General features: G+C 49.7%; 1 protein-coding gene across 1 annotated transcript; it reads right to left on the reverse strand.

The window, feature by feature from the left end:
* Positions 1-2,162: 2,162 nt before the first annotated feature.
* LOC140116344 (vomeronasal type-2 receptor 26-like) lies at positions 2,163-23,223 on the reverse strand. The gene is made up of 5 exons (XM_072132871.1): positions 22,941-23,223; positions 18,128-18,934; positions 17,188-17,445; positions 15,407-15,527; positions 2,163-3,061 (listed from the first exon to the last, which is right to left on the reverse strand). Exons 1-5 carry the CDS (start codon positions 23,196-23,198, stop codon positions 2,163-2,165), a joined length of 2,343 nt encoding a protein of 780 aa, XP_071988972.1. The 5' UTR covers positions 23,199-23,223.
* Between the last annotated feature and the right edge of the window lie 353 nt (positions 23,224-23,576).

Genomic DNA, 23,576 nt, shown 5'->3' on the forward strand with positions numbered 1-23,576 from the left:
ACACTACTGAACCTTATGAGGAGCATGCCCAGGTGTTGTAGGGAGGTTATACAGGCAGTGGAGGTCACACACAATACTAAGCCTCATCAGTCACATGCTGAGGCATTGTTAAGGAGGTCATACAGGCTTGTGGAGGCCACACACAATACTGAGCCTCATCAGGAGAATGCAGAGGTGTTGTAAGCAGGTCAAACAGGCACGTGGAGGCCACACACAATACTGAGCCTCATCAGGAGAATGCAGAGGTGTTGTAAGCAGGTCAAACAGGCACGTGGAGGCCACACACAATACTGAGCCCCATCAGGAGAATGTTGAGATGTTGTTGGGTCATACAAGCATGTGGAGGCCACACACTACTGAGCCTTATGAGGAGAATGCTGGGGCATTGTAGGGAGGTCTACAGGCACGTGGCCACACACAATACTGATCCTCATTTTGACTTGTTTTTAGGCCATTAGATCAAAGTTGGATCAGCCTGTAGTGAGTTTTTCTACTTAAATCCAGGCCTCCATTTTTTTGTGAACCCACAGACTTGGCTGGAGTTGTCAGATGTTATATTTGAGGAATTGGATGACCTAGTCAACCATTCAACAACCTTTGGGTTGTTGATCAGCACACTGCCGGTAGATGACAATGAGAGTCACAGAGTCACCCCTGCCCCGACGTCCCCTTACTGTGCTGCCACCTCTGCCTGCTCCACCTGCCTTCTCTCCGTCTGACATAGTGGTTTATAAACCACGTGGATTTGTCACAGATTTACTTTATCTAACAAAAAAACTGGAAATTTGGGGTATACAGATCCCCCAAATGGACACCCTTGGAGCAGAAATCACTACAGCACAGTACAGTAGAAGTAGCTGGACACTAGAGACAGCACAAGCAGTGTGAAGTGCCGAGATTAGAATATGGCTGCCTCTTTTATAGTCTGTGTGACATGATATAAGCTGCCGGTCACTGATTGGCTAACAGGTCTGCACATGTGATCGGGGGTGCTCCTTTCATCGCCCAGAGTTCTCTGCCTCATGTAACACGCTGTACTCGCGCCTATTTTAGTAATAAAGGAGGAAAAAAAAACTTTGTTCCCACAAATAACTGTAAACTTCGGCTTCGCGAGAAATCAGATTTTTCCTGAAATTGTAACCGAAGTTAGAATCATTAGAATCAATTCAGCCATCTCTAATGATACCAGTAGTAGTAGCAATAGTAGTAGTAGTAATAGTATTAGTAGTAGTATTAGTAGTAGTAGTAGTAATAGTAGTAGTAATAGTAGTAGTAGTATTAGTAGTAGTAGTAATAGTAGTAGTAATGGTAGTAGTAGTAATAGTAGTAGTAATAGTAGTAGTAATAGTAGTAGTAGTAATAGTAGTAATAGAGGTGGAGTAGTCACTGTGGTGGCAGTGTGGAGTCCTGCACTGATGATGGTGGCGGTGACAGACGCTGCACACCTTGTACGGTATATAATGACCAGCAGGCAGATGGCAGAAGTGATTGCGGATGTGGTAGAGCATCAGTGGGAAGTGTAAGAGACAACATACAAACAAATCCAGAGCGATGAGCCGGGAGGCTGCGGCACCAGGGCCTGATGTCATTGGAGTCTACAATTCCAGCTTTGAAATTATTACAGAACCTGCACAAATGTGACATCACCCGCAGCCAATATCAGACTCTTCCTCCCTTACCTCATTGAGTAACCGGAGAGGAGTGAGAAGCCATTGGTGGACCTTCTCTACATAAGGGATTTCTCAAACCAAAACTAAAGCAGCCGCAGGACCCCACTCGGGACACCTAGTCCTCTAGGTCCCCCATCAGGACACCCGCCGATTATAGACACGCTAGGGCCCGAGCAAGACTGTAGGTAGGGGCCCCTAATACTGTATGACTGTGATTACAGATCAGTCACATTCAGAGAATTCAGCTGTCACTGAAGAACTTCCCATCATACACACAATGGATTTACCTGCTACATACCTGAGTGGACATGATACTGCAGTGTACATATCCAAGGATCTGTCGCTGGTGGCCTGAGACAGAACACTGGAGATACTGGGACATATTTATCTACAGAATCTATGAAACAACAAATAGATTTACTCATCACTAATTTACAAAGGTTCTTCCAAACATTGGTAGAATCAGGAGTCACTTCTGTCATATTAAAGTCCTCATGGCTTCCCGATGAGCCTCTGCCTGGTGTTCATCTCCGGAGTGACCAGGATGATGTAACACTTGGGGATGAAGATACAGCCCAGCAGCCCTGCACTAGAGGTCAGGATGGCAAATACCTCCACCGCCACCATGTATTTGCCCTTGGTGCTGAGATATGCCGGGATGAAGGAGATCCACACACTGCAGACCAGCAGCATGCTGAATGTGATGAGCTGGGCCTCATTGTAGCTGGCCGGTAACTTCCTCACCAGGAAAGCCACAAGGAAACTGAATAAGGACAATAATCCCATGTAACCAATCAGAATGTAGAAAGCCACCGCAGAACCTTCATTACAGCGTAGTATCATCTTCTTACTGTCCGATTGCAGGTCATAGTCTGGAAATGGTGGAGAGGAGATCAGCCAGACCATGGATATGATGAGTTGTCCCACCGAGCAGAGGACAACTACACTGATGGACACACCAGACCCCACCCAGTCTTTTAACTTACTCCCAGGCCTGGTGGCCTTGAAGGCCAACACAACCAAGAAGGATTTAGCCAGAACACAAGATACAGACACTGTGAAAAAGATCCCAAAGACGGATTGTCTCAGCAAACAGGTAACTGCCATGGGACGTCCAATGAATAATAAGGAGCAGAGGAAGGAGAAGAGTAGAGACACCAGGAGGACATAGCTGATCTTCTGGTTATTGGCCTTCACTACCGGAGTCTGGTGATATTTCCAGAAGATCCCCAGCACAGCACAAGTCATCATACAAAGGATAATGGAGAGAAGAGCCAAACACATTCCCAGTCCATCATCATAGGAGAGAAATTCAATGGTCTTCAGGAGGCAGGAAGTTCTCATCTCATTGGAGTAGTGATCTTCAGGACACTTCACACATTCATCTGCATCTACAGTATACAAGAGTAAAGTTACTTGAAAAGTAAAGACAATGGAAATCTTATATCCACTTGGTAAGAAAGTGTGATGGACAGTATATTTACTGGGGAGAGACAGGACCAGCAAGAAAAACCATGGCTAAAGGTCATATCACTGATATGGGCAGGAGCCCTAGAGGAAACTTTTAGTAGTAAGTAGAGATGAGCGAGCACTAAAATGCTCGGGTACCTGGGAACCTCAGAAAAGGATGGAAACACAAGGAAATGGACAGGAAACAGCAGGGGCAGCATGTATGGATGCCTCTGAGGCTGCTTAATCACACCATTATGCCAAAATTATGGGCAACAGCATGGCCATGTCAGAGTGACCGAATGAGGCTAGATAGCATCTAAAACATGCAATAATTGACCCTGACACTATAGGGGACGGCATGCAGAGGCAGCGGCAGCAGCGGCAGGCTAGAGAGTGGCATGGCGACATACCCTAAATGGACTCAGGCTTCAAACCAATGGGTGGCAGAGAGGAACCAAAGGAGGTGAGCAAGAAGCGCTGAAATGATTTCCTATGTCAACAAAAGGTTGACGGTACATTTAGTCGATAACACAGCATGGTGGCGACATAGTGACCAAGTTCCATAACGTATCTGGTGAAACACCCGAAAAATGAGCCTGACACAGCTCTTTTGATAAGGGGACGACATGTGGAGGCAGCTATGGAGACGACTTCCATGATTAAGAGCGACAGTATGGGGCATTCATATTGCGCTGCTATGATTGCAACTTCAGGTCTCCAGCATGGCGGCGACAGATGGGCCGAGTTCCACTATGTATCTGGTGAAACACCTGAAAATTCTGCCTGACACAGCTCGTTAGATAAGGGGATGATGTGCTGCATATCCTCTCGTGCTCCAGTGTCTGGGGTATAGAGAGTTGAAAGTTGCGCATGGAGACATTGGTGGACGCTGTGGAGGATCGTGGAGGCAAAATGGACAGGAAACAGCAGGGGCAGCATGCATGGATGCCTCTGAGGCTGCCTAATCTTGGGATGGAGCTGGCGGTCCACTGCCCCTGTCTCTCGGCTCCTCCCCACCCAAAATGGGCCTGGGGGCCAGAAGCGTTTACTTTGAAGAAATTATAATTTTCAAAGCAGGCGGGGTCGTTTGAATATTTCACCTAGGAATAATGGAATAGCATAGCGGTTCTATTTTTAATTGTTTTTACGGAAATGGTTCCATGATTAAGAGTGACAGTATGGGGCATCCATATTGCGCTGCTATGATTGCAACTTCAGGTCTCCAGCATGGCGGCGACAGATGGGCCGCGTTCCACTATGTATCTGGTGAAACACCTGAAAATTCTGCCTGACACAGCTCGTTTGATAAGGGGACCATGTATGGAGGCAGTGAACTAGTAGTAGATTAAAGGTGCTGCAGTTAAAACTATGTTAGTTGGATCTTGAGATGGAGCTGGCGCACTGCTGACAGGCGAGCTTTCGCCAATCCAAGCCCCTGTCTCTAGGCTACTCCCCAAACAGCACTTCTAAGAACCTTTTGTATAAGATCAAGTGTAGTAGCGTTCTTATAAGTTTGGGATATGGTGGGTGAGGGGAATGTAAACAGATGCGCAAGAAGCGCTGAAATAATATTGGTAAATGATAAAAGTTTGCCAGTATATTTTGTGGATTACACAGCAGGGTGGTGACAAAGTTAACAAGTTTGATGTGGAATCCATGAAAACAACCCAAAATTCTGTCTGACACAGTTCGTTTGATAAGGGGACCATGTATGGAGGCAGCTGTATGGACGACTTTTGGAGGCAGCTATGGCGATGACGTGTGGAGGTAGCAATGGAGACAACGTGTGGAGCCAGCTAAAAAGACGACATGTGGAGGCTGCTATGGAGACAATTTAATTTGGATAGTGCCTGCATGTGGCAGTCCAAAAAAGTTTTCAAACCAGAGGAGCAGGTAGGTGATCCTCCAGAAAAATTAAATAGATTGAGTGCCTGTATGTGGCAGTCCAAAAAAGTTTTCTAACCAGAGTAGCAGGTATGTGGTACTCCAGAAAAATTAAATAGATTGAGTGCCTGTATGTGGCAGTCCAAAAACTTTTTCAAACCAGAGGAGCAGGTAGGTGGTCCTCCAGAAAAATTAAATAGATTGAGTGCCTGTATGTGGCAGTCAAATAAAGTTTTCAAACCAAAGGAGCAGGTAGGTGGTCCTCCAGAAAAATTAAATAGATTGAGTGCCTGTATGTGGCACTCCCAAAAATTGTTTAAAACAGAGGACCGGGTAGGTGGCCCTCCAGAAAAATTAAATACATAGAGTACTATAGCTAGAGCCAGTTGGACCTGGCAAAAAATAGCCAGTTTCCTCTGCTTTAGTGTACAAAGAGGAGGAGAAGGAGGACAATGAGGAGGAGGAGTGCATAAATTATTCAGGTTGAGCTTCCTTCACCTGGTGGAGAATGGAAATCCTGAGAAATCCAGGCTTTATTCATCTTGATAAGCGTCAGCCTGTCAGCGCTGTCAGTCGACAGGCATGTACGCTTATCGGTGATGATGCCACCAGCTGCACTGAAAACCCACTCAGACAACACGCTAGCGGCAGGGCAGGCAAGAACCTCCAAGGCGTACAGCGCCAGTTCGTGCCACATGTCCAGCTTTGAAACCCAGTAGTTGTAGGGAGCTGTGTGATCATTTAGGACGATGGTATGGTCAGCTACGTACTCCCTCACCATCTTTCTGTAAAGATCAGCCCTACTCTGCTGAGACTGGCGACAGGTGACAGTGTCTTGCTGGGATGACATAAAACTGGCAAAGGCCTTGTAAAGCGTACCCCTGCCAGTGCTGGACAAGCTGCCTGTTCGCCTACTCTCCCTCGCTACTTGTCCCGCAGAAGTACGCCCTCTGCCGCTAGCGCTGTCAGAAGGGAAATACTGTTTCAGCTTGTGCACCAGGGCCTGCTGGTATTCATGCATTCTCACACTCCTTTCCTCTCCAGGGATGAGAATGGAAAGATTTTGCTTGTACCGTGGGTCCAGGAGAGTGAATACCCAGTAATCGGAGCTAGAATAAATTCTTTGAACGCGAGGGTCACGGGATAGGTGTCACGGGTGCTCCCGCGATCGCTGTCTCGGATCGCGGGCGCACCCGTGTTCCTGCTGCTGCCCCCGGTCCCGGGTCCCGCTCACCTTCCCTGGCTCCCGCGATGTCCTCCCTGGCTCCCGCAGCTCGACGCGCGTGTCCCCGTCTCCTAGGGCGCGCGCGCGCCGTCACTCTTAGATTTAAAGGGCCAGCACGCCAATAATTGGCGCTGGCCTGCTATAAGTTTCTTCCCCTTCCTGTGACCCTTGCCGGATCTTTGTGCCTCTTAGCCTTAGAGAAAGCTTCCAAGCGAGTATTCCTGCGTTCCTGTGTTTTCCTGCGTTCCTGTGTTTTCCTGCGTTCCTGTGTTTTCCTGCGTTCCTGTGTATTTCTGCGTTCCTGTGTGTCTCCGCTCCCAAGTCCTGTGTTTCCCGTGTTCCTCCGTGTTGCTGTGTTCCTGTGCCTGTGTTCCCGTCCCCTTCTGCCTGGACCTCCTGTTGCTGACCCCGGACTTGGACCTGACGTTGCATCTCTGCCGCCTGCCCTGACCCTGTGCCTGGACCTGTCTACGAGATTGTCATCCGCTAAGGTACCTCGACCTCGGCTGCCACCGTGGGCTAGTCACACCTGGGAACGACCTAGTGGTATCCTGCCGCAGCAAGTCCAACCCGCTTTGCGGCGGGCTCTGGTGAATACCAGGTGCCACTAGGCTCCGGTTCCAGGTGTTGGCTAGTTACATCTCCCGCGGTGGTCCAGAGGATCCACTGATCCTGACAGTAAGATCCGGCCATGGATACCGCCGAGGTTCCGCTTCCTACTCGTCCCAACTTTGCCGCCATTGGGGTCCAGCAATCCCGGGAGATTGACGCTCAGCGTGAACAGCTGGATCAAGTCACCACCATGCTGCAACAGCTGCTAGCCACCCAGCAACAGCAACAGGCTCCTGTGCCCGCTCCAGCGACTCCTGCCGTTCCGGTCTGTCTTCCTGCCGCTGAACCCCGACTTCGGCTGTCTATGCCCCGCAAGTTTGACGGAGACCCCAAGGATTGCCGGGGCTTTATAACTCTGTGCTCTCTGCAAATAGAGCTCATGCCTTCGCAATTTGTCTCGGAGCGGTCTAAGGTGGCATTCTTCGTCAGTCTCCTCTCCGGGAAAGCTCTGGCCTGGGCTACCCCTCTTTGGGATAGAGGCGACCCAGTCACGACTACTCTCACGGCTTTTCTGGCAGAGTTCCGGGCCGTATTTGAGGAACCTGCACGGGCCTCTTCTGCCGAGACTGCTTTACTGAACCTGCGCCAAGGCAGCTCGTCTGTGGGAGAGTATGTGGTTCAGTTCCGCACCCTGGCCTCTGAACTTGCCTGGAACGATGCAGCCCTCATCGCTACCTTTAAGAAGGGACTCTCTGCGCAGGTTAAGGACGCTCTGGCTGCTCGGGACCTGCCGTCAACTCTGAGTGGTCTTATCACTCTGGCCACTCGGATTGATGTTCGGTTCAAGGAACACGCCGAGGAACTCTGCACCGAGCACCCTCAAGCCCGGGTAAGACGTTTTCCTCGCCTGGCTCCTGCCTTTCAAAGACCTCTCCAGCCTTCGCCTGAATTGTCTGCTGAGGAACCTATGCAGGTGGACAGAATTCGGCTCTCCCTACAGGAGCGTTCAAGACGACGACAGGAGAACCTCTGTCTGTACTGTGCCAGCCCAGAGCACTTCATCAGTTCCTGTCCTGTCCGTCCTCAACGTCCGGGAAACGCCAGCACCTAGGCTTCTTGGGAGAGGCGTCCCTAGGTGTAAGTACAGCTTCTCCACGTCTGACTCTTCCCGTGCTCCTCAGCGCTGGCACCGGTACCCAGATCCAGGTTTCTGCCTTCCTGGATTCTGGCTCTACAGCGAACTATGTGGATGCAGCCTTGGTCTCTCAGCATCACTTCCCGGTGGTTCGTCTCGAGAAGCCATTGTCCATTGTCTCGGTCAATGGTCAGATTCTCTCCGTGCCCATCTGGTTTCGCACGGAACCCCTGCTTCTGCAAGTTGGTGCCCTACATCAAGAGAGACTTTCTTTTTTTGTGCTGCCCCAAAGCACATCTGCTCTACTGCTGGGTCTCCCCTGGCTGCAGCTTCATGCCCCTGTTCTGGACTGGTCTTCTGGAGAGATTCTCCGTTGGGGTCCGGATTGTTCCTCACATTGCATGCGGGTCCTTCATCCACTGCCTGTAAGGACTTCTACGTTGTCTCACAAATCCCTGCAGAGACTTCCCGATCTGTATATGGACTTCGCAGATGTGTTTTCCAAGAGACAAGCTGAGACACTACCTGCACATCGTTCCTATGATTGCCCTGTGGATCTCCTTCCGGGTGCCACTCTCCCCAGAGGTAGGGTCTATCCGCTTTCTGTTCCTGAGATGGCTGCTATGTCTGAATACATCAAGGAGAATCTTAAGAGGGGTTTCATACGCAAGTCCTCCTCTCTGGCTGGTGCAGGATTCTTCTTTGTCACCAAGAAAGACGGCTCCTTACGTCCCTGTATAGACTATCGTGGGCTGAATAAGATCACGGTTAAAAACCGATACCCCTTGCCGTTGATCACGGAACTCTTTGATCGCCTGCGCGGCGTCAAGGTGTTCTCCAAACTGGATCTTCGGGGTGCTTACAATCTCATCCGGATCCGCAAAGGTGACGAGTGGAAGACGGCGTTTAATACCCGGGATGGGCATTTTGAATATTTAGTAATGCCCTTTGGACTGTGTAATGCCCCTGCTGTCTTTCAAGAATTTGTTAATGACATTTTCCGGGACCTCCTCTATACATGTGTCGTGGTCTACCTGGATGACATCCTGGTGTACTCTCCGGACCTTGAATCCCACCAGAGACACGTACGCCAAACTGAAGAAATGCCAGTTTCACCAGCACAGTCTTCCATTTCTTGGTTATATAATTTCCGACAAAGGCCTCCAGATGGATCCCGCAAAACTGTCTGCAGTTCTTCAGTGGTCTCGCCCAGAGGGCCTCCGAGCCATACAGAGGTTCCTGGGGTTTGTAAATTATTATCGACAGTTTATTCCCCATTTTTCCACTGTGGTGTCTCCCATCGTGGCCCTCACTAAGAAGGGTGCCAATCCATGTTCCTGGTCTCCTACAGCTGAAGAGGCCTTCTCCAAGTTAAAGTCCGCTTTTGCCTCAGCTCCAGTACTCTCTAGGCCTGATACCGACAACCTTTCTTTCTTGAGGTGGATGCATCCTCCGTAGGAGCTGGAGCGGTCCTCACCCAAAAAGGGCCCAGGGGCGGAACTTCCACTTGCGGCTTCTTTTCAAAAACATTTTCCCCAGCTGAAAGAAATTATTCGATTGGTGACCGAGAGCTCTTGGCCATTAAACTTGCTCTGGAGGAATGGCAGTATCTTCTGGAGGGTGCTCCTGTATGTGTGTACACTGACCACAAGAACTTGTTATACCTCCAGTCAGCCCAGCGCCTGAATCCCAGGCAAGCCTGGTGGTCATTGTTCTTTTCCCGTTTCAACCTGCTAATCCATTTTCGTCCGGCTGACAAGAACGTCAAGACTGATGCTCTATCCCGTGCCTCTGATGTGACTGGAGAGGAACCAGCTCCTCGGCATATAATTTCTCCGGACCAGCTTGTTGTTGCAGCTCCTGTTGATCTTCGGCAGCTACCTCCTGGCAAGACATATGTTAGACCTGCTCTTCGGAAGAGGATTTTGTCTTGGGGACATTCTTCCCGTGTGGCTGGGCACCCTGGAGTGCAACGCACCGTGGCCCTCATCTCCCGCTACTACTGGTGGCCTGACCTGGTCAAAGATGTTCGGGAGTTTGTGGGATCCTGCTCCTCCTGTTCCCGCAACAAAGCCTCTCATCTCAAGCCAGCTGGACTGTTATTACCGTTACCGATACCCAGTCGCCCGTGGTCCCACGTGGCAATGGATTTTGTCACTGATCTGCCTGTCTCCTCGGGCTGTACTGTCATCTGGGTGGTGACGGACCGGTTTTCGAAGATGTCACATTTTGTTCCTCTTCCAGGTCTTCCGTCTTCTCCACAGCTTGCCGGCCTTTTCTTCAGACATATCTTCCGGCTGCATGGTCTTCCGCTGCACATCGTGTCCGATCGTGGAGTCCAGTTTGTGTCAAAATTCTGGTGTTCCTTGTGTAACCAACTGCAGGTCAATCTTGACTTTTCTTCTGCCTACCACCCTCAGTCTAATGGTCAAGTGGAGAGGGTGAACCAGACTTTGGGCTGCTATTTCCGTCACTTCGTCTCAGCCCGTCAGGACAACTGGGCTGACCTCCTACCCTGGGCTGAGTTCTCATATAATTCCCTGGACTCTGGGTCTACTGGCTTATGTCCATTCTTCGTGGTCTATGGACGTATTCCTCGCCCTCCTCTTCCGCTGTCTACTCCCTCTGATGTCCCTGCGGTTGAGGATCTGCTGTTGGACCTCAACTCTATTTGGGACCAGACCCGCCAGTCTCTTCTGCGAGCTACAGACCTTATCAAGACCCAGGCTGATAAGAGGCGTCGGGCTCCTCCCGTCTTTTCTCCTGGTGAAAAAGTATGGTTATCTTCCAGATACGTCCGACTCAAGATACCTAGCTACAAGCTCGGTCCCCGGTTCCTTGGTCCTTTCGAGGTAATCAAGTGCATCAATCAAGTGGCCTACAAACTCCGCCTTCCTCCTTCTATGCGCATACCGAACTCCTTCCATGTCTCCCTCCTGAAACCTGTCATCCTGAACCGCTCCTCCCAACAATCCCCTCCTCCTGCTCCTGAGGCGGATTCCCCAGACGTCTATGAGGTTAAGGAAGTTCTGGACATGAAGTTTGTGAGGGGTAAGCGGTTGTTTCTTGTAGACTGGAGGGGGTTCGGGCCTGAGGAGAGATCCTGGGAGCCCGAAGAGAACATTTTGGATCGGACTCTCCTCCAGAGGTTTATTGGCCGCAGGAAGAAGAGGGGGAGGTCAAAGGGGAGGGGGGGGAACTGTCACGGGTGCTCCCGCGATCGCTGTCTCGGATGTCCTCCCTGGCTCCCGCAGCTCGGCGCACGCGTCCCCGTCTCCTAGGGCGCGCGCGCCGTCACTCTTAGATTTAAAGGGCCAGCACGCCAATAATTGGCGCTGGCCTGCTATAAGTTTCTTCCCCTTCCTGTGACCCTTGCCGGATCTTTGTGCCTCTTAGCCTTAGAGAAAGCTTCCAAGCGAATATTCCTGTGTTCCTGTGTTTTCCTGCGTTCCTGTGTATTCCTGCGTTCCTGTGTTTTCCTGCATTCCTGTGTTTTCCTGCATTCCTGTGTATTCCTGCGTTCCTGTGTATTCCTGCGTTCCTGTGTGTCTCCGCTCCCAAGTCCTGTGTTTCCCGTGTTCCTCCATGTTGCTGTGTTCCTGTGCCTGTGTTCCCGTCCCCTTCTGCCTGGACCTCCTGTTGCTGACCCCGGACTTGGACCTGACGTTGCATCTCTGCCGCCTGCCCTCACCCTGTGCCTGGACCTGTCATCCGCTAAGGTACCTCGACCTCGGCTGCCACCGTGGGCTAGTCGCACCTGGGAACGACCTAGTGGTATCCTGACGCAGCAAGTCCAACCCGCTTTGCGGCGGGCTCTGGTGAATACCAGGTGCCGCTAGGCTCCGGTTCCGGATGTTGGCTAGTTACATCTCCCGCGGTGGTCCAGAGGATCCACTGATCCTGACAATAGGCAGCCTAGCATGAAATTTGCCATATGCGCCAGAGTCCCAATGCGCAAGAATTCACTCCCCTCACTGGCCTGACTGCCCATTTCCTCCTCCTCCAACTCCTCCAACTCCTCTTCTTCTGCCCATACACGCTGAACAGTGAAGGACTGAACAATGGTCCCCTCTTCTGTCTCGCCAACATTCTCCTCCTCTTCCTCCTCATCCTCCTCCACCTCCTCCGATATGCGCTGAGAAACAGACCTAACGGTGCTTTGGCTATCAACAAGGGAATCTTCTTCCGCCGTCTCTTGTGACGAGCGCAAAGCTTCCGACTTCATGCTGACCAGAGAGTTTTTCAACAGGCCAAGCAGCGGGATGGTGAGGCTGATGATGGCGGCATCGCCACTGACCATCTGTGTTGACTCCTCAAAGTTACTCAGCACCTGACAGATATCAGACATCCACGTCTACTCCTCATTGTAGACTTGAGGAAGCTGACTGACCTGACTACCAGTTCTGGTGGAAGTTGACATCTGGCAGTCTACAATCGCTCTGCGCTGCTGGTACACCCTGGTAACATGGTCAGTGTTGAATTCCACCTCGTGGGCACGTCGCACAACAGTCGGTGAGCGGGCAGTTGGAGGCGGCGCTGCCCTGAGAGTGGCAGCATCTGTGCTGGACTTCCTGAAATGCACACAGATGCGGCGCACCTTCGTGAGCAAATCAGACAGATTGGGGTATGTCTTGAGGAAACGCTGAACTATGAGATTCAACACATGGGCCAGGCATGGCACATGTGTCAGTCTGCCGAGTTGCAGAGCCGCCACCAGGTTACGGCCGTTGTCACACACAACCATGCCTGGCTTCAGGTTCAGCGGTGCCAGCCACAAATCGGTCTGCGCCGTGATGCCCTGTAATAGCTCTTGGGTGGTGTGCCTTTTATCGCCTAGGCTCAGCAGTTTGAGCACCGCCTGCTGTCGCTTAGCGACGGCACTGCCGCTGTGCCTAGAGCTACCGACTGATGGCGCCATGCCCACGGATGGTAATTCTGAGGAGGTGGAGGAGGGGTGGGAGGAGGAGGAGGCATAGTAGGCCTTTGAGACCTGGACCGAGGTAGGCCCCGCATTCCTCGGCGTCGGCAGTATATGACCAGCCCCAGGGTCAGACTCGGTCCCAGCCTCCACCAAGTTAACCCAATGTGCCGTCAGCGATATATAGTGGCTCCGACCGGCAGCACTCGTCCACGTGTCTATGGTCAGGTGGACCTTGTCAGAAACGGCGTTGGGAAAGGGCACGGATGATGTTCTCTGACACGTGCTGGTGCAGGGCTGGGACAGCACATCGGGAAAAGTAGTGGCGGCTGGGGACCGAATACCGAGGGGCGGCCGCCGCCATGAGGTTTCGAAAGGCCTCAGTCTCTACCAGCCTATAGGGCAGCATCTCCAGGCTAAGCAACTTGGAGATGTGGACGTTGAGGGCTTGGGCGTGTGGGTGGGTTGCGCTATACTTCCTTTTGCGCTCCATCGTCTGGGGTATGGAGAGCTGAATGCTGGCGGATGCTGTGGAGGCGAAGATGGGGTTTTCGCACGGGAGGTGTTTGGGCTGGGGTCCTGGGCAGGGGGCTGACTAGCAGATGACACAGGGGAAGGAGCAGTGGTGTGCCCAGCCGAAGGTGAACGGGCTTGGTGCCATTGAGTGGGGTGTTTAGCATTCATATGCCTGCGCATACTGGTGGTAGTTAAGCTAGTAGTTGTGGAACCCCTGCTGATCCTGGTTTGGCATAGGTTGCACGCCAGAGTCCGTCGGTCATCCGGTGTTTCTTTAAAGAACCTCCAGACTTCTGAAAATCTAGCCCTCGCCACGGGAGCTTGACTACGGGAAACATTTGGCGCTGATGCACCAGCTCTGGCCCTGCCTCTCCGTCTGGCCCCACCACTGCCTCTTCCAACCTGTTCTGCTATAGGACTCGCCTCCATCTCAGAAGCACTGTGTTCACCCGGCCTATCAACCCAGCTTGGGTCTGTCACCTCATCATCCTCCGATCCCTCAGTCTGCTCCCCCCTCAGACTTTCTGCCCTGACAACAACTTCACCACTGTCTGACAACCGTGTCTCCTCATCGTCCAACACCTCTTTACACACTTCTTCCACTACGTCAATAATGTCATCATCACCCACAGACTGCGACCGGTGGAAAACCTGGGCATCGGAAAATAGCTCAGCAGCAACCGGACAAGTGGTTTGTGACTGTGGGAAGGGTCCAGAAAACAGTTCCTCAGAGTATGCCGGTTCATATGCTGACTGGTGGACAAATGGCTAGAAGCATTGTCCGCAATCCACGACATCACCTCTTCGCACTGTTCTGGCCTCAACAAAGCTCTACCACGAGTCCCAGTAACTTGAGACATGATGAACCTGGGGAGTGTAGCTCTGCGGTGTTCCCCTGCTCCCTCATCAGCAGGTGGTGTCTCACCCCGCCCAGGACCACGGCCTCTGACCCCTGCAGTAGTTGGACGCCCACATCCACGCCCTCGTCCTCTACCCCAAGCCCTCGGGTTAAACATTTTCCAAATTAAAGTGTAAACTTTAAATTTTTTTTTTGTATTTATTTTTTTTATTTATTTATTTTTTTAAACAAAACGATGCTATCCTATTGCTATGGCTAGTTTCTAACCTACACTGACAGCACACAACTGGATTTTGTGCTGTGCCTGATGACTTTGAGTTATAAAAAGAAATAAAGGTAAAAAAAAATAAATCAGCAGACTCTGCCTAATTCTAATCAAACCCCTAATAAATTGTCCCACTTCGGTGTTTGAGATGGATATGTGTGTCACTAAGAGCTAAACACAAGTCTCCCTTCAAATTCCTCACAATATGGTACTAGCTGCACTACTAATGCCAGCAAGCCCAGCCACAAGCAAACACAAAAAAGGAAAATATAACGCTATTGTAGCCCTAAGAAGGGCTGTTGGGTTCTTGTAGAATCACTCCTGCCTAACACTATTCTAATAGAACAGCCTAACGCTTTCCCTGACCAGCAGCAGCTCTCTCCCTAGCGGCATCCAGACACAGAATGATCCGAGCAGCGCGGGCAGGGGCTAGTCTATTCCGGGGTCACCTGATAAGGCCAGCCAACCACTGCTATCGACGTGTAAGGTTACCACGTCATGCTGGGTGGAGTGCAGAGTCTCCTGGCTTGTGATTGGTTCTGTTTCTGGCCGCCAAAAATCACAACGGCGGGAGATGCCATTTTCTCGAGCGGGCGAAGTATTCGTCCGAGCAATGAGCAGTTTCGAGTACGCTAATGCTCCAACCAGCATCAAGCTCGGACGAGTATGTTTGCTCATCTCTAGTAGTAAGATATCATTCACCAGCAAAATTTATTAAGAGAAGACTCTTTCCAGAAATGTCTCATGGTTGGCCTCCTCAATTTCTTCCAATACTTCAGGAATGTCCAATTTTTGATAAAATAAGACACTTTTGAGCTGTGGGGATGTCCTGCACTTATATGGTCTCTGGGGGTCTCTGTGCTGGGATTGTGATGAACATCTACTAGTCTTGGGATCCCTCTATCTACACAGACGCATCTAGTTCCCCACCTGAGGTGTTGGAGATCTCCCCCTCAGAACATACGACACAACTGTAGCAACAAATGTGGAAGCTCTCAGTCCTCTTCCGGTATCCGGGTTCACAAGTCTCACTACATGATGATCGAGGGAGCTGGAATGATTGGAAAGATAATAAAGGAAATTAACCATTTAAAAGGCAAAAAAACATCTAAGGATACTCACCTGGGCTCCTCTTCATTCTGATCCCGGCGCTGCCTTCTGCTAAGTTTGACACACTGGGATCACCTAGAAAGTCTGGGACAAGTTGTACGGTGCTCCAGGATGCTAATTATCCATGTCCCAGCATGCCGGGAGTGGGAGGTGACGTCATGTGAAGGGAGAGAGAGGTGGTGAGTAATTAGCATTTTGTGTCCGTGCTTTGTGCTGCTTTTTATAAATTTGTTTTCTGAGTCATCCTGGTTTAGCAAAGGACAGAGCCAGGATCGGAATAAAGAGGAGCACAGGTGAGTATCCTTAGATGATTTTTTGTTTATTTAAAAGGTTTGTCACGGGTGTTTCCACGACCGTCATGGCCTCACCCATGCCCTTCGCTCCCCGCAGCTCCTGCTGCTTATATGTGTGGCATTCGAAGTCTATAATACACATTCCACATCTATTGTTCTTCCCGCTGATGTGATGTAAGATTTGTGTGCAGAGACGGCTTGGTCCAAGGCAGTGGGGTCCCTCCTGTAACTTCCTGTGCTGTCCTCCTCCGGTCATAGAGATGAGTGCAGAGAGGGGACAGAGAGGACTGTGCAGCTTTTCCTAATTGGGAAGATCCTGTCCTCTGCAGGATCCATGTACTGACTGTACAGATAGGATTTGCCCAATATTGAGGAGGATTTATAAAAACATTCTCCCAGTGTTTTAGTTTGGTGATATAGAAGGGTGACCTGCTTCTCGGTATCATGGGTGATAGTTTTTTCATTCTCCTGGAAGATGCTCAGGATACTCCGTACTGTTCAATCTTCTCACAGTGATCAAAAAATGTATTGTGCAGAGTCCATGGGGTACAGCACCTCCTGCGCTATCCTGCCACTAATTCTTTGGATGAGGGGGAGCATTTGGGGGTCATTTAATCATGTGTGTATCCTGATGAATGGGCCACAGAGTTGTGGAAAAAAGCAGGATGGGCCCAGCAAACTCAGACAATAGGGAACTATTAGTGATGGTGTAACAATTGAGTCAGCATCATTCTCTCTCTGTTGCTTGCGACTGAGGAGGCGATTGATTAGCAGCACACCTGTCTCTTTCCTGCCTCTTGGCTATCCGCTAGTCAACCCACTATGATTGACAGCTTCCACACTTCTCACATTGCTCCCTTGCTCTCTGTGTTCTGACCAAATCACTATTGAGGCTGCCTCTCAGAAATCACATATTTACCCTTATTAAGCTATATAAGTTTCTTATTTAGTTAGCTCCATGCTTGTGATTCAGATTTTTGTTTTCATGGTATATTGACTTTTGCCTTGTGTTCAGACTATTCTACTGTCTTGTGATATTATACTGCATTTGCACTTTTTGTGGTGATCTTAATCTGATGGTCTTCTTATCTGTTTTGTCTTTGCTTCTATGTTTAGCCCTTTGCTGCAAGAAGGGATCTTTGACCAGTTGTCTTTTCCCCTTAGCGTTTGCGAGGCAATTGGGAAGAGAATTATGGCTAGTGGGCTGAGGCTTCTTGTCTGTTACCTGAGCATGAATTTCAGATGGTCTGTCCATCAGGAGATCTGAACACTAGAGGAAGGACATGAACAGAAAAGAAGGTAACTCACCTGTGTAAAACTGTGGTGCCAGGAGATGTGACTGTCATTGATGACCAGCCGCTGGTCCTCAGGAGCTGAGAGGTTGTAGGTTCCCACATCAATAGCCTGGACATCTTCTACATTAATGGAAGTTTTATCTGTGTAGTCAACAGACTTAATGAGCCAATTCTGGATATCAAGATCTCTGGTGATCTCTCCATCCTTACTAAAATAAATATCATCCCCGGAGCCAGAAGTAAAATGGAGCCTCTTCAGATATCCATTCAGCTGAAAGTAAAGAAACCAAACACAAAAGCAAATTGTAGACATATACAGAGGTGTAAGATAACAAGATAAGAATCAACACAATACCAGGTGCCTTCAATACTAGAGGAAGGAGACCTACACTATTATGTAAAATGGGACATTACCAATGAAAACCTATAATGGGAATAGTTGACTGAGATGGTCAGACAGTAGAATGGGAGAAATGGGGAGAGCTGTAGCTAAAGATTTGTTAATAAAGGTCCTGTTAGAGTATGTAGAGGGTCTACTGGGGTTTTGAGAGCTGGTGACCTTGGCTAGTAATGCTCCATTTAATGACTGAATAGGCTACAGCTCAGCCTGGAAGGGAATGTATGTAACCAAAGCCAGGAGTAGAATGGTTACCCTGAAGCTGGTAATGTGGTCTGGTTTCTGGTTTTGTCCTGTGGTGAAACCAATGTAAGAGAAGTGCGGCAGGAGGGATGTGAGGAAGCCTAATCCTGAGAGTTAGATAACTACAACAGGTTGTGTATAGCAATGTTACGTTACTGCGTGGGCACTACTATAACCCGTTTACAACAACCATAAAGCTTCTTTGTTTCAGGGCGGTCCTGTAACCATAAAGCCTGTTGTACTCTTGTCACAGGAAGCAAAGATCTTCTGTTTCAAACAACATGCAACTTGGACATAAAAAGTAATAGAAAACCTTCCACGGCTGTAGAGGTCTCTCCGGGATGGAAGGCTCCATGATGATTCCATGGGATTTGTCCATCAGCATCTCATGAAGAGAATTGGCCACAATGTAGACGGCGGTGTAAATGCTGTGCACAATTCTGAAATTGACCACATCATAGAGATGAAGTGATACGGACTCCAACGTCTCATCACCAGAACAAGGATCAAGGGCCGGAATAGCCCGATTGATATTGGCCAACACCGGATAACAGCCAAACAAACCAATCCAAACGTCTTTTAATAGATAGTCCTCTTTGTGACCATAGGGGGTATAATTGTATATAAACTCCCTCAGGCCAGGGATGTCCCCCTTATGGAGGAGGAAGGTCAGCGACCCGTTTAGCACCTCTGGGATGTATGCTACTTCAGATAATTGAAAATAGGTCAGACCTGACAGAAAGATCCAGACTTTACCAGATTTCATTATAGATAAGTGAAGTATTACACTGCTCGAAGAGTGAACATCACTGTTGACAATCACAACTCTAGCCGATGATAACATCATTTTTTCTTCCACATTTTCTCTTTGCCTATTATCAGATACCGTGTACATAAACTCCACACAACCTCCGCTGCTCAGGATGAGATTCTTCAGGTCTCGGCTTCCCCTCTCGCTGCTGTCATCATCTGCACTCAAGATTCCCACCCAAGTCCATCCAAAATGTCTCAATAATTGGACCACAGCCCGATGCTGATAATTCTGATTGGGAACCGTCCGGTAAACATGTGGAAATTGAACACGGTCTGTAAAGATGGGATCCATGGCCCCGTAGCTGATCTGGAGAGTAGAAAATCCCAATGTTATTATAGGTAACATCATCCATTCACAATGCACGTGGTGACACATCCTGAATGGAGCTGGACGTTGTGTGTTGTTTTATACGTTGTGTCTGTAAGTGGTAAGAGGTGTAATGCAGACTCTCTTCCTCTAAGTCACGCTTAGCATGGCTGCCACCATCTAGGTCTTTCAGGTAACATTTGTGCTTGTCTCTCGGTTGTCAGTAACATGGCTAGCCATTACTATCCCTCAGTGATATGTAGCATGACAGTCTGTATCTAGCTGATGTGTAACATGGCTGCCATCTCATCCAGCCACATCCTTTCCTACAGTTTGCTGAGGAAATACAAAAACATTGAAACAGTGTTGTCTACAGCTGAGAATCGCTTCCTTTTGGAACAGTGTTTTGGCTTTTATCCCGCATCACTAGGCTATTACTCCTGCTTAATGTTTATGAGGCTTGACTTTAAGGAAGCTTTGAGGAAAGTTACCGTTATTCAAAAATATTAAACTCACATCCTCCAAGGTTCGACGCAGCTCTCTTCTAGCAATGTGCAGGGATTTTAGGCAGCGGCGTCAGCCTGAAGCCACCAATAGCGGGCATAAGCAGTGTAATTTCCCTCTATATCCCTGTGTGCTGTGTCAGGCTTCTGGGGAAGTGGACCCACTGGACCACTGCAGACGATGACGTAAGCTGACACCTAGAACCTTAATCTATGTGTCACCCAGATTTCACAAGAGCCTGCCGCAAAGGACTTGCTGCGGCGTGGTATCACCAGGTAGACAGGGACAGGCAGGGGGTCAGGACAGGCAGCACAGGATCAGAGTCAGGGACGTAGCAATAGGTCAAGGCAGGCAGCAGAAGAGCATAGTCAGGAACGGAACCGATGTCACAATGTGAAATCACAAGAACAGCACAGAGCATTGAACACAGCTCTATGGCACAAGGAACGAAGATCCAGCAGGGTGTGCAGGGAGAGGCAGATTTATATAGAATTCTGGAAAATAGCCAGCGCCAATAAGTTTCTGAAACTGGCGTGCGCTTCTAGTGAATGGGGAGGACCCGAGGACCATGATCAGGAGCGGGGAGAGCTTAGCAGTGCAAGGGGTGTACCAAGGGGCACGGGTGAGCCTGCGACCCACGATATGGGTCGCGGCAGCACCCGTGACAGTACCCTCCCTTCAGCCTCCCCCTCTTCTTAGGGTGGAGAAATCTCTGCAGGAGATCCTGGTCAAGGATATTGTCTTCAGGCTCCCAGGACCTCTCATCCGGACTGAACCCCTTCCAGTCAATGAGAAAGAACCGCTTTTCTCTGACCAACTTCAACTTCAGGACCTCCCTTACCTTATAGACATGAGTTTCATCAGGAGCGGGAGGAGGTGGTTCAAGATGACTGGCTTCAGGAGGGAGACATGGAAGGAGTTCGGGATGAGCATGGTGGGTGGAAGGCACAGCTTGTATGCCACAGGATAAATCCCGATCACCAATAGAGTAGTTTCTTTCTGCGGCTGTAAAGGTCTTGGAGAAGAACCCACAGGTGGTAGTTCGGCCTTTGGGCCTTTTCTGGATGAGAACGGCTCCAGCACCAACGTATGAGGCGTAAACCTCTAGCAGGAATGGTTTCTCAGTATCAGGCTGGGTGAGAACGGAAATGGATGAAACGGCAGACTTCAGCTTAGTGAATGCTTCTTCAGCCGCCGGAGGCCAGACCTTACGGTTGGCATTCTTCTTGGTCAGTGCCACAATGGGAGATACCGGGGAGGAGAAATGTGGGATAGTAATGGCCACAAAGAAGAATCCCGCAGCGGCAGGCGATGAAGACTTGAGTATAAAGTCCTTCTGCCGGTTCTCCTTTACATAGGTCGACATGGCCACAGTTTTGGGAACAGATAGGGGGTACACTCGACCCCAAGGGGGAGATGCACAGTCATGGGGTCATTGTATAGGCAGAGTCTCTGCTTGCTTCTCTGAAAAACATCAGCAAAGTCTGCATATGGAGCACAAAGTCTGCGTGTAGAGCACCAGTGCTTGGTGCTGCAACCACGGAAGAACTGAAAACATGCACCGGGTTAGCACGTAAAAGGAAAGTCTCTCCTTGTGCAAGACCCCCACTTGTAGTCATGGGGATTCAGTGTGGTATCAGATCGGGTCTTGGAGTATCTGCCCCCTGACTGATGAGATGAACAGCTGCTTCTTAAGACGGACCGCAGGAAGATGGTACTGAGAGACCGGGGCAGCATCCACAAAGTTTCCTGCCAAACCGGAATCCAGGAAGGCAGAGGCTGAAATGAATTAACCATCCTGGAGCTAAGGAAGACAGGTAAAAGCTTTGTTCTCACCTAGGGACGCTTCTCCCATGAACCCTAGGTGCATGCGTTTTCCGGATGCTGGGAATGGAGTGGACAGGTCTGAAGGAAATGTTCCAGGCTGGCACAATAGAGACAGAGGTTCTCCTGAAGACGGTTCCTCTGCAGCTGTCACTGCAGGTGGATCTTTGTGACCATAGGTGGAGCCAAATGAGGCAAACGCTGGACCCGGACTTGCGCTTGCTTGAGACATTGCTCCTCAGAGTGCTCCATAAAATAGATATCAATCCGAGTGGCCAGAGATATGAGGTCGCTCAGAGTAGACGACTGGTCATGTGCAGAAAGTGTGACTTTAACTTGTCCCGAAAGTCCCCTTTTAAAGGTCACAATCAGGGCTGCTATATTCCAGGCTAACTCAGAGGCCAAAGTACAGAACCGAACCACATAGTCACCAACAGATGAGTCCCCTTTCCAGAGGTTCAGCAGTGTGGTCTCAACTGAAGATGCTCGTTCAGGTTCCTCAAATACAGACCGGAACTCAGCAAAGAAGGAGGTGATGTCACCTGTAACTGTAAATGGGAGTAGCCTATGGCAGGGCTTTCCTGGAGAGAAGATGTGGATGAATGCCACCTTAGACCGTTCCTTGATGATGTGTGTTGGCATGAGCTCAATATGAAGGGAGCACTGGGTGATAAAGACCCTGCACAACTTTGGGTCCCAATCATATTTAGATGGTATGGATAATCTCAGCCTAGGTTCAGCGGTTGGTAGGCTAACCGGAGTAGCAGGAGAAGCCACAGGAGCTTGACGTTATTGCTGAGTTGCCATTATTTGCCTCAACATGGCGGTGACTTGACCAAGCTGTTCACCTTGCACAGCAAACTGCCGGGACTGCTGGACCCCGACGGTGGTAAGATCAGCCAGAACAGGTAGCTGAACCTGGGGAAGTGGACCCACTGGACCAACGCAGGTGATGATGTAAGCCAACACCTGGAACTGGAATTTAGGTGGCAACCGGTTTTCACCAGAGCCCACTGCAAAACTGGTTGGACTTGCTGCGGCATGGTACCCCCAGGTCGTTCCACAGCTGCGACATTGTCCGCAGTGGCAGCCAAGGTGAGGTACAAAGACGTTAAGTGGAATCGTAGTTGGGACAGGCAGGAGGTCAGGAAGGGCAGCACAGTATCGGAGTTGGGGATGTAGCAATAGGTCAAGGCCGGAAGGGGAGGAGCGTAGTCAATAACGGAACCAGAGTCACAACGGGAAATCAAAAGAACAGCATAGAGCATGGAGCACAGCTTTCTCTAGGGCACAAGACATGAAGACCCGCTGGGTGTGCAGGGAGAGGCAGATTTATATAGAATTCTGGGAAATGGCCAGCGCCAATTAATGGTGTGCCGGCCCTTTAAATTTTCTAAAGCCGCCATGAGCTCAGGGAGACAGGGACGCACGCACTGCCCAAGGAGTGGGATCAGGAGTAGGGAGAGGTAAGCAGCATGAGCACCGCGCTGGCGTATATTGAGGGGCACAGTATATATTAGTAAATGAGGGGGCGCTGTATATATATATATATATATACCATTTATGTGAGTTCAATAGACAGATAAGTGGATGACTGGATGCACTTTGGTTTCAATGGTTTTTATAATTTTCCTTTTCTATAGTTTTGATCTCTACCATAGGACTTGGGTTGTGATACCTGCGGATAGTGATACAGGCCGATCAGCTGAGAGATCATATACGTTGAAGAAGATTCCAGATCCCCAATGATTGCCACCAGATCTTCCCCCTTACGACAGACATAGTTTGGCACCAGGACTTGTCCTCCGGTCATCAGGGACATGGAGCCTTTAACCGTTCCTCGCTTCAGCCCCTTCGTGTTATAAATCTCGTAGCCCAGAGTGATGTTGGGTAATAAATCTTGTCTTCCATTGATCTCTTCTATCGCAAACAGCATAGCCAGGTAATGTCTGTAGAGCCGAGGAGAAGATCTGCAAAGAAGATTAGATCTGGTGAGATTATTCTAGATTATGCTGGATTACACCAGAATATAGAATATTAGACTAGAATAGTAGATCACACAGAAGGATTATCCTGGAGACCAGTGTGAGATCTGTAGTGAGGCCCTTCATAATTACACATTAGGAATAGCCAAGGGGTAGATGTGTGTATATACTTCCATCACTGAAGATTGCAGGTCATCACTCCTTGCCTCCAGTTGCGTCATCGTTCTCCATCCAGTCAGTATCGATCCGCACCGACAGTATCAGCACAGCCATGAGAAACCGCAGCCGGCCAAAGACCACACAATACACAAAGTATGGAAAAATTCCCT

This window comes from Engystomops pustulosus, chromosome 2 (assembly GCF_040894005.1).
Source record: "Engystomops pustulosus chromosome 2, aEngPut4.maternal, whole genome shotgun sequence".
In the NCBI taxonomy this organism is placed as follows: Eukaryota; Metazoa; Chordata; class Amphibia; order Anura; family Leptodactylidae; genus Engystomops; species Engystomops pustulosus.

Bases quoted from the DNA above. Each gene is read 5' to 3' on its own strand.
- LOC140116344 (XM_072132871.1), bottom strand. From the start codon at position 23,198: ATGCTGTTTGCGATAGAAGAGATCAATGGAAGACAAGATTTATTACCC. The intron at 18,935-22,940 runs GTATCACAACCC...TCTACTCTCCAG, and splicing joins GCCTGTATCACTATCCGCAG to ATCAGCTACGGGGCCATGGA. The intron at 15,528-17,187 runs GTGAGTTACCTT...CAATCATTCCAG, and splicing joins GGCACCACAGTTTTACACAG to CTCCCTCGATCATCATGTAG.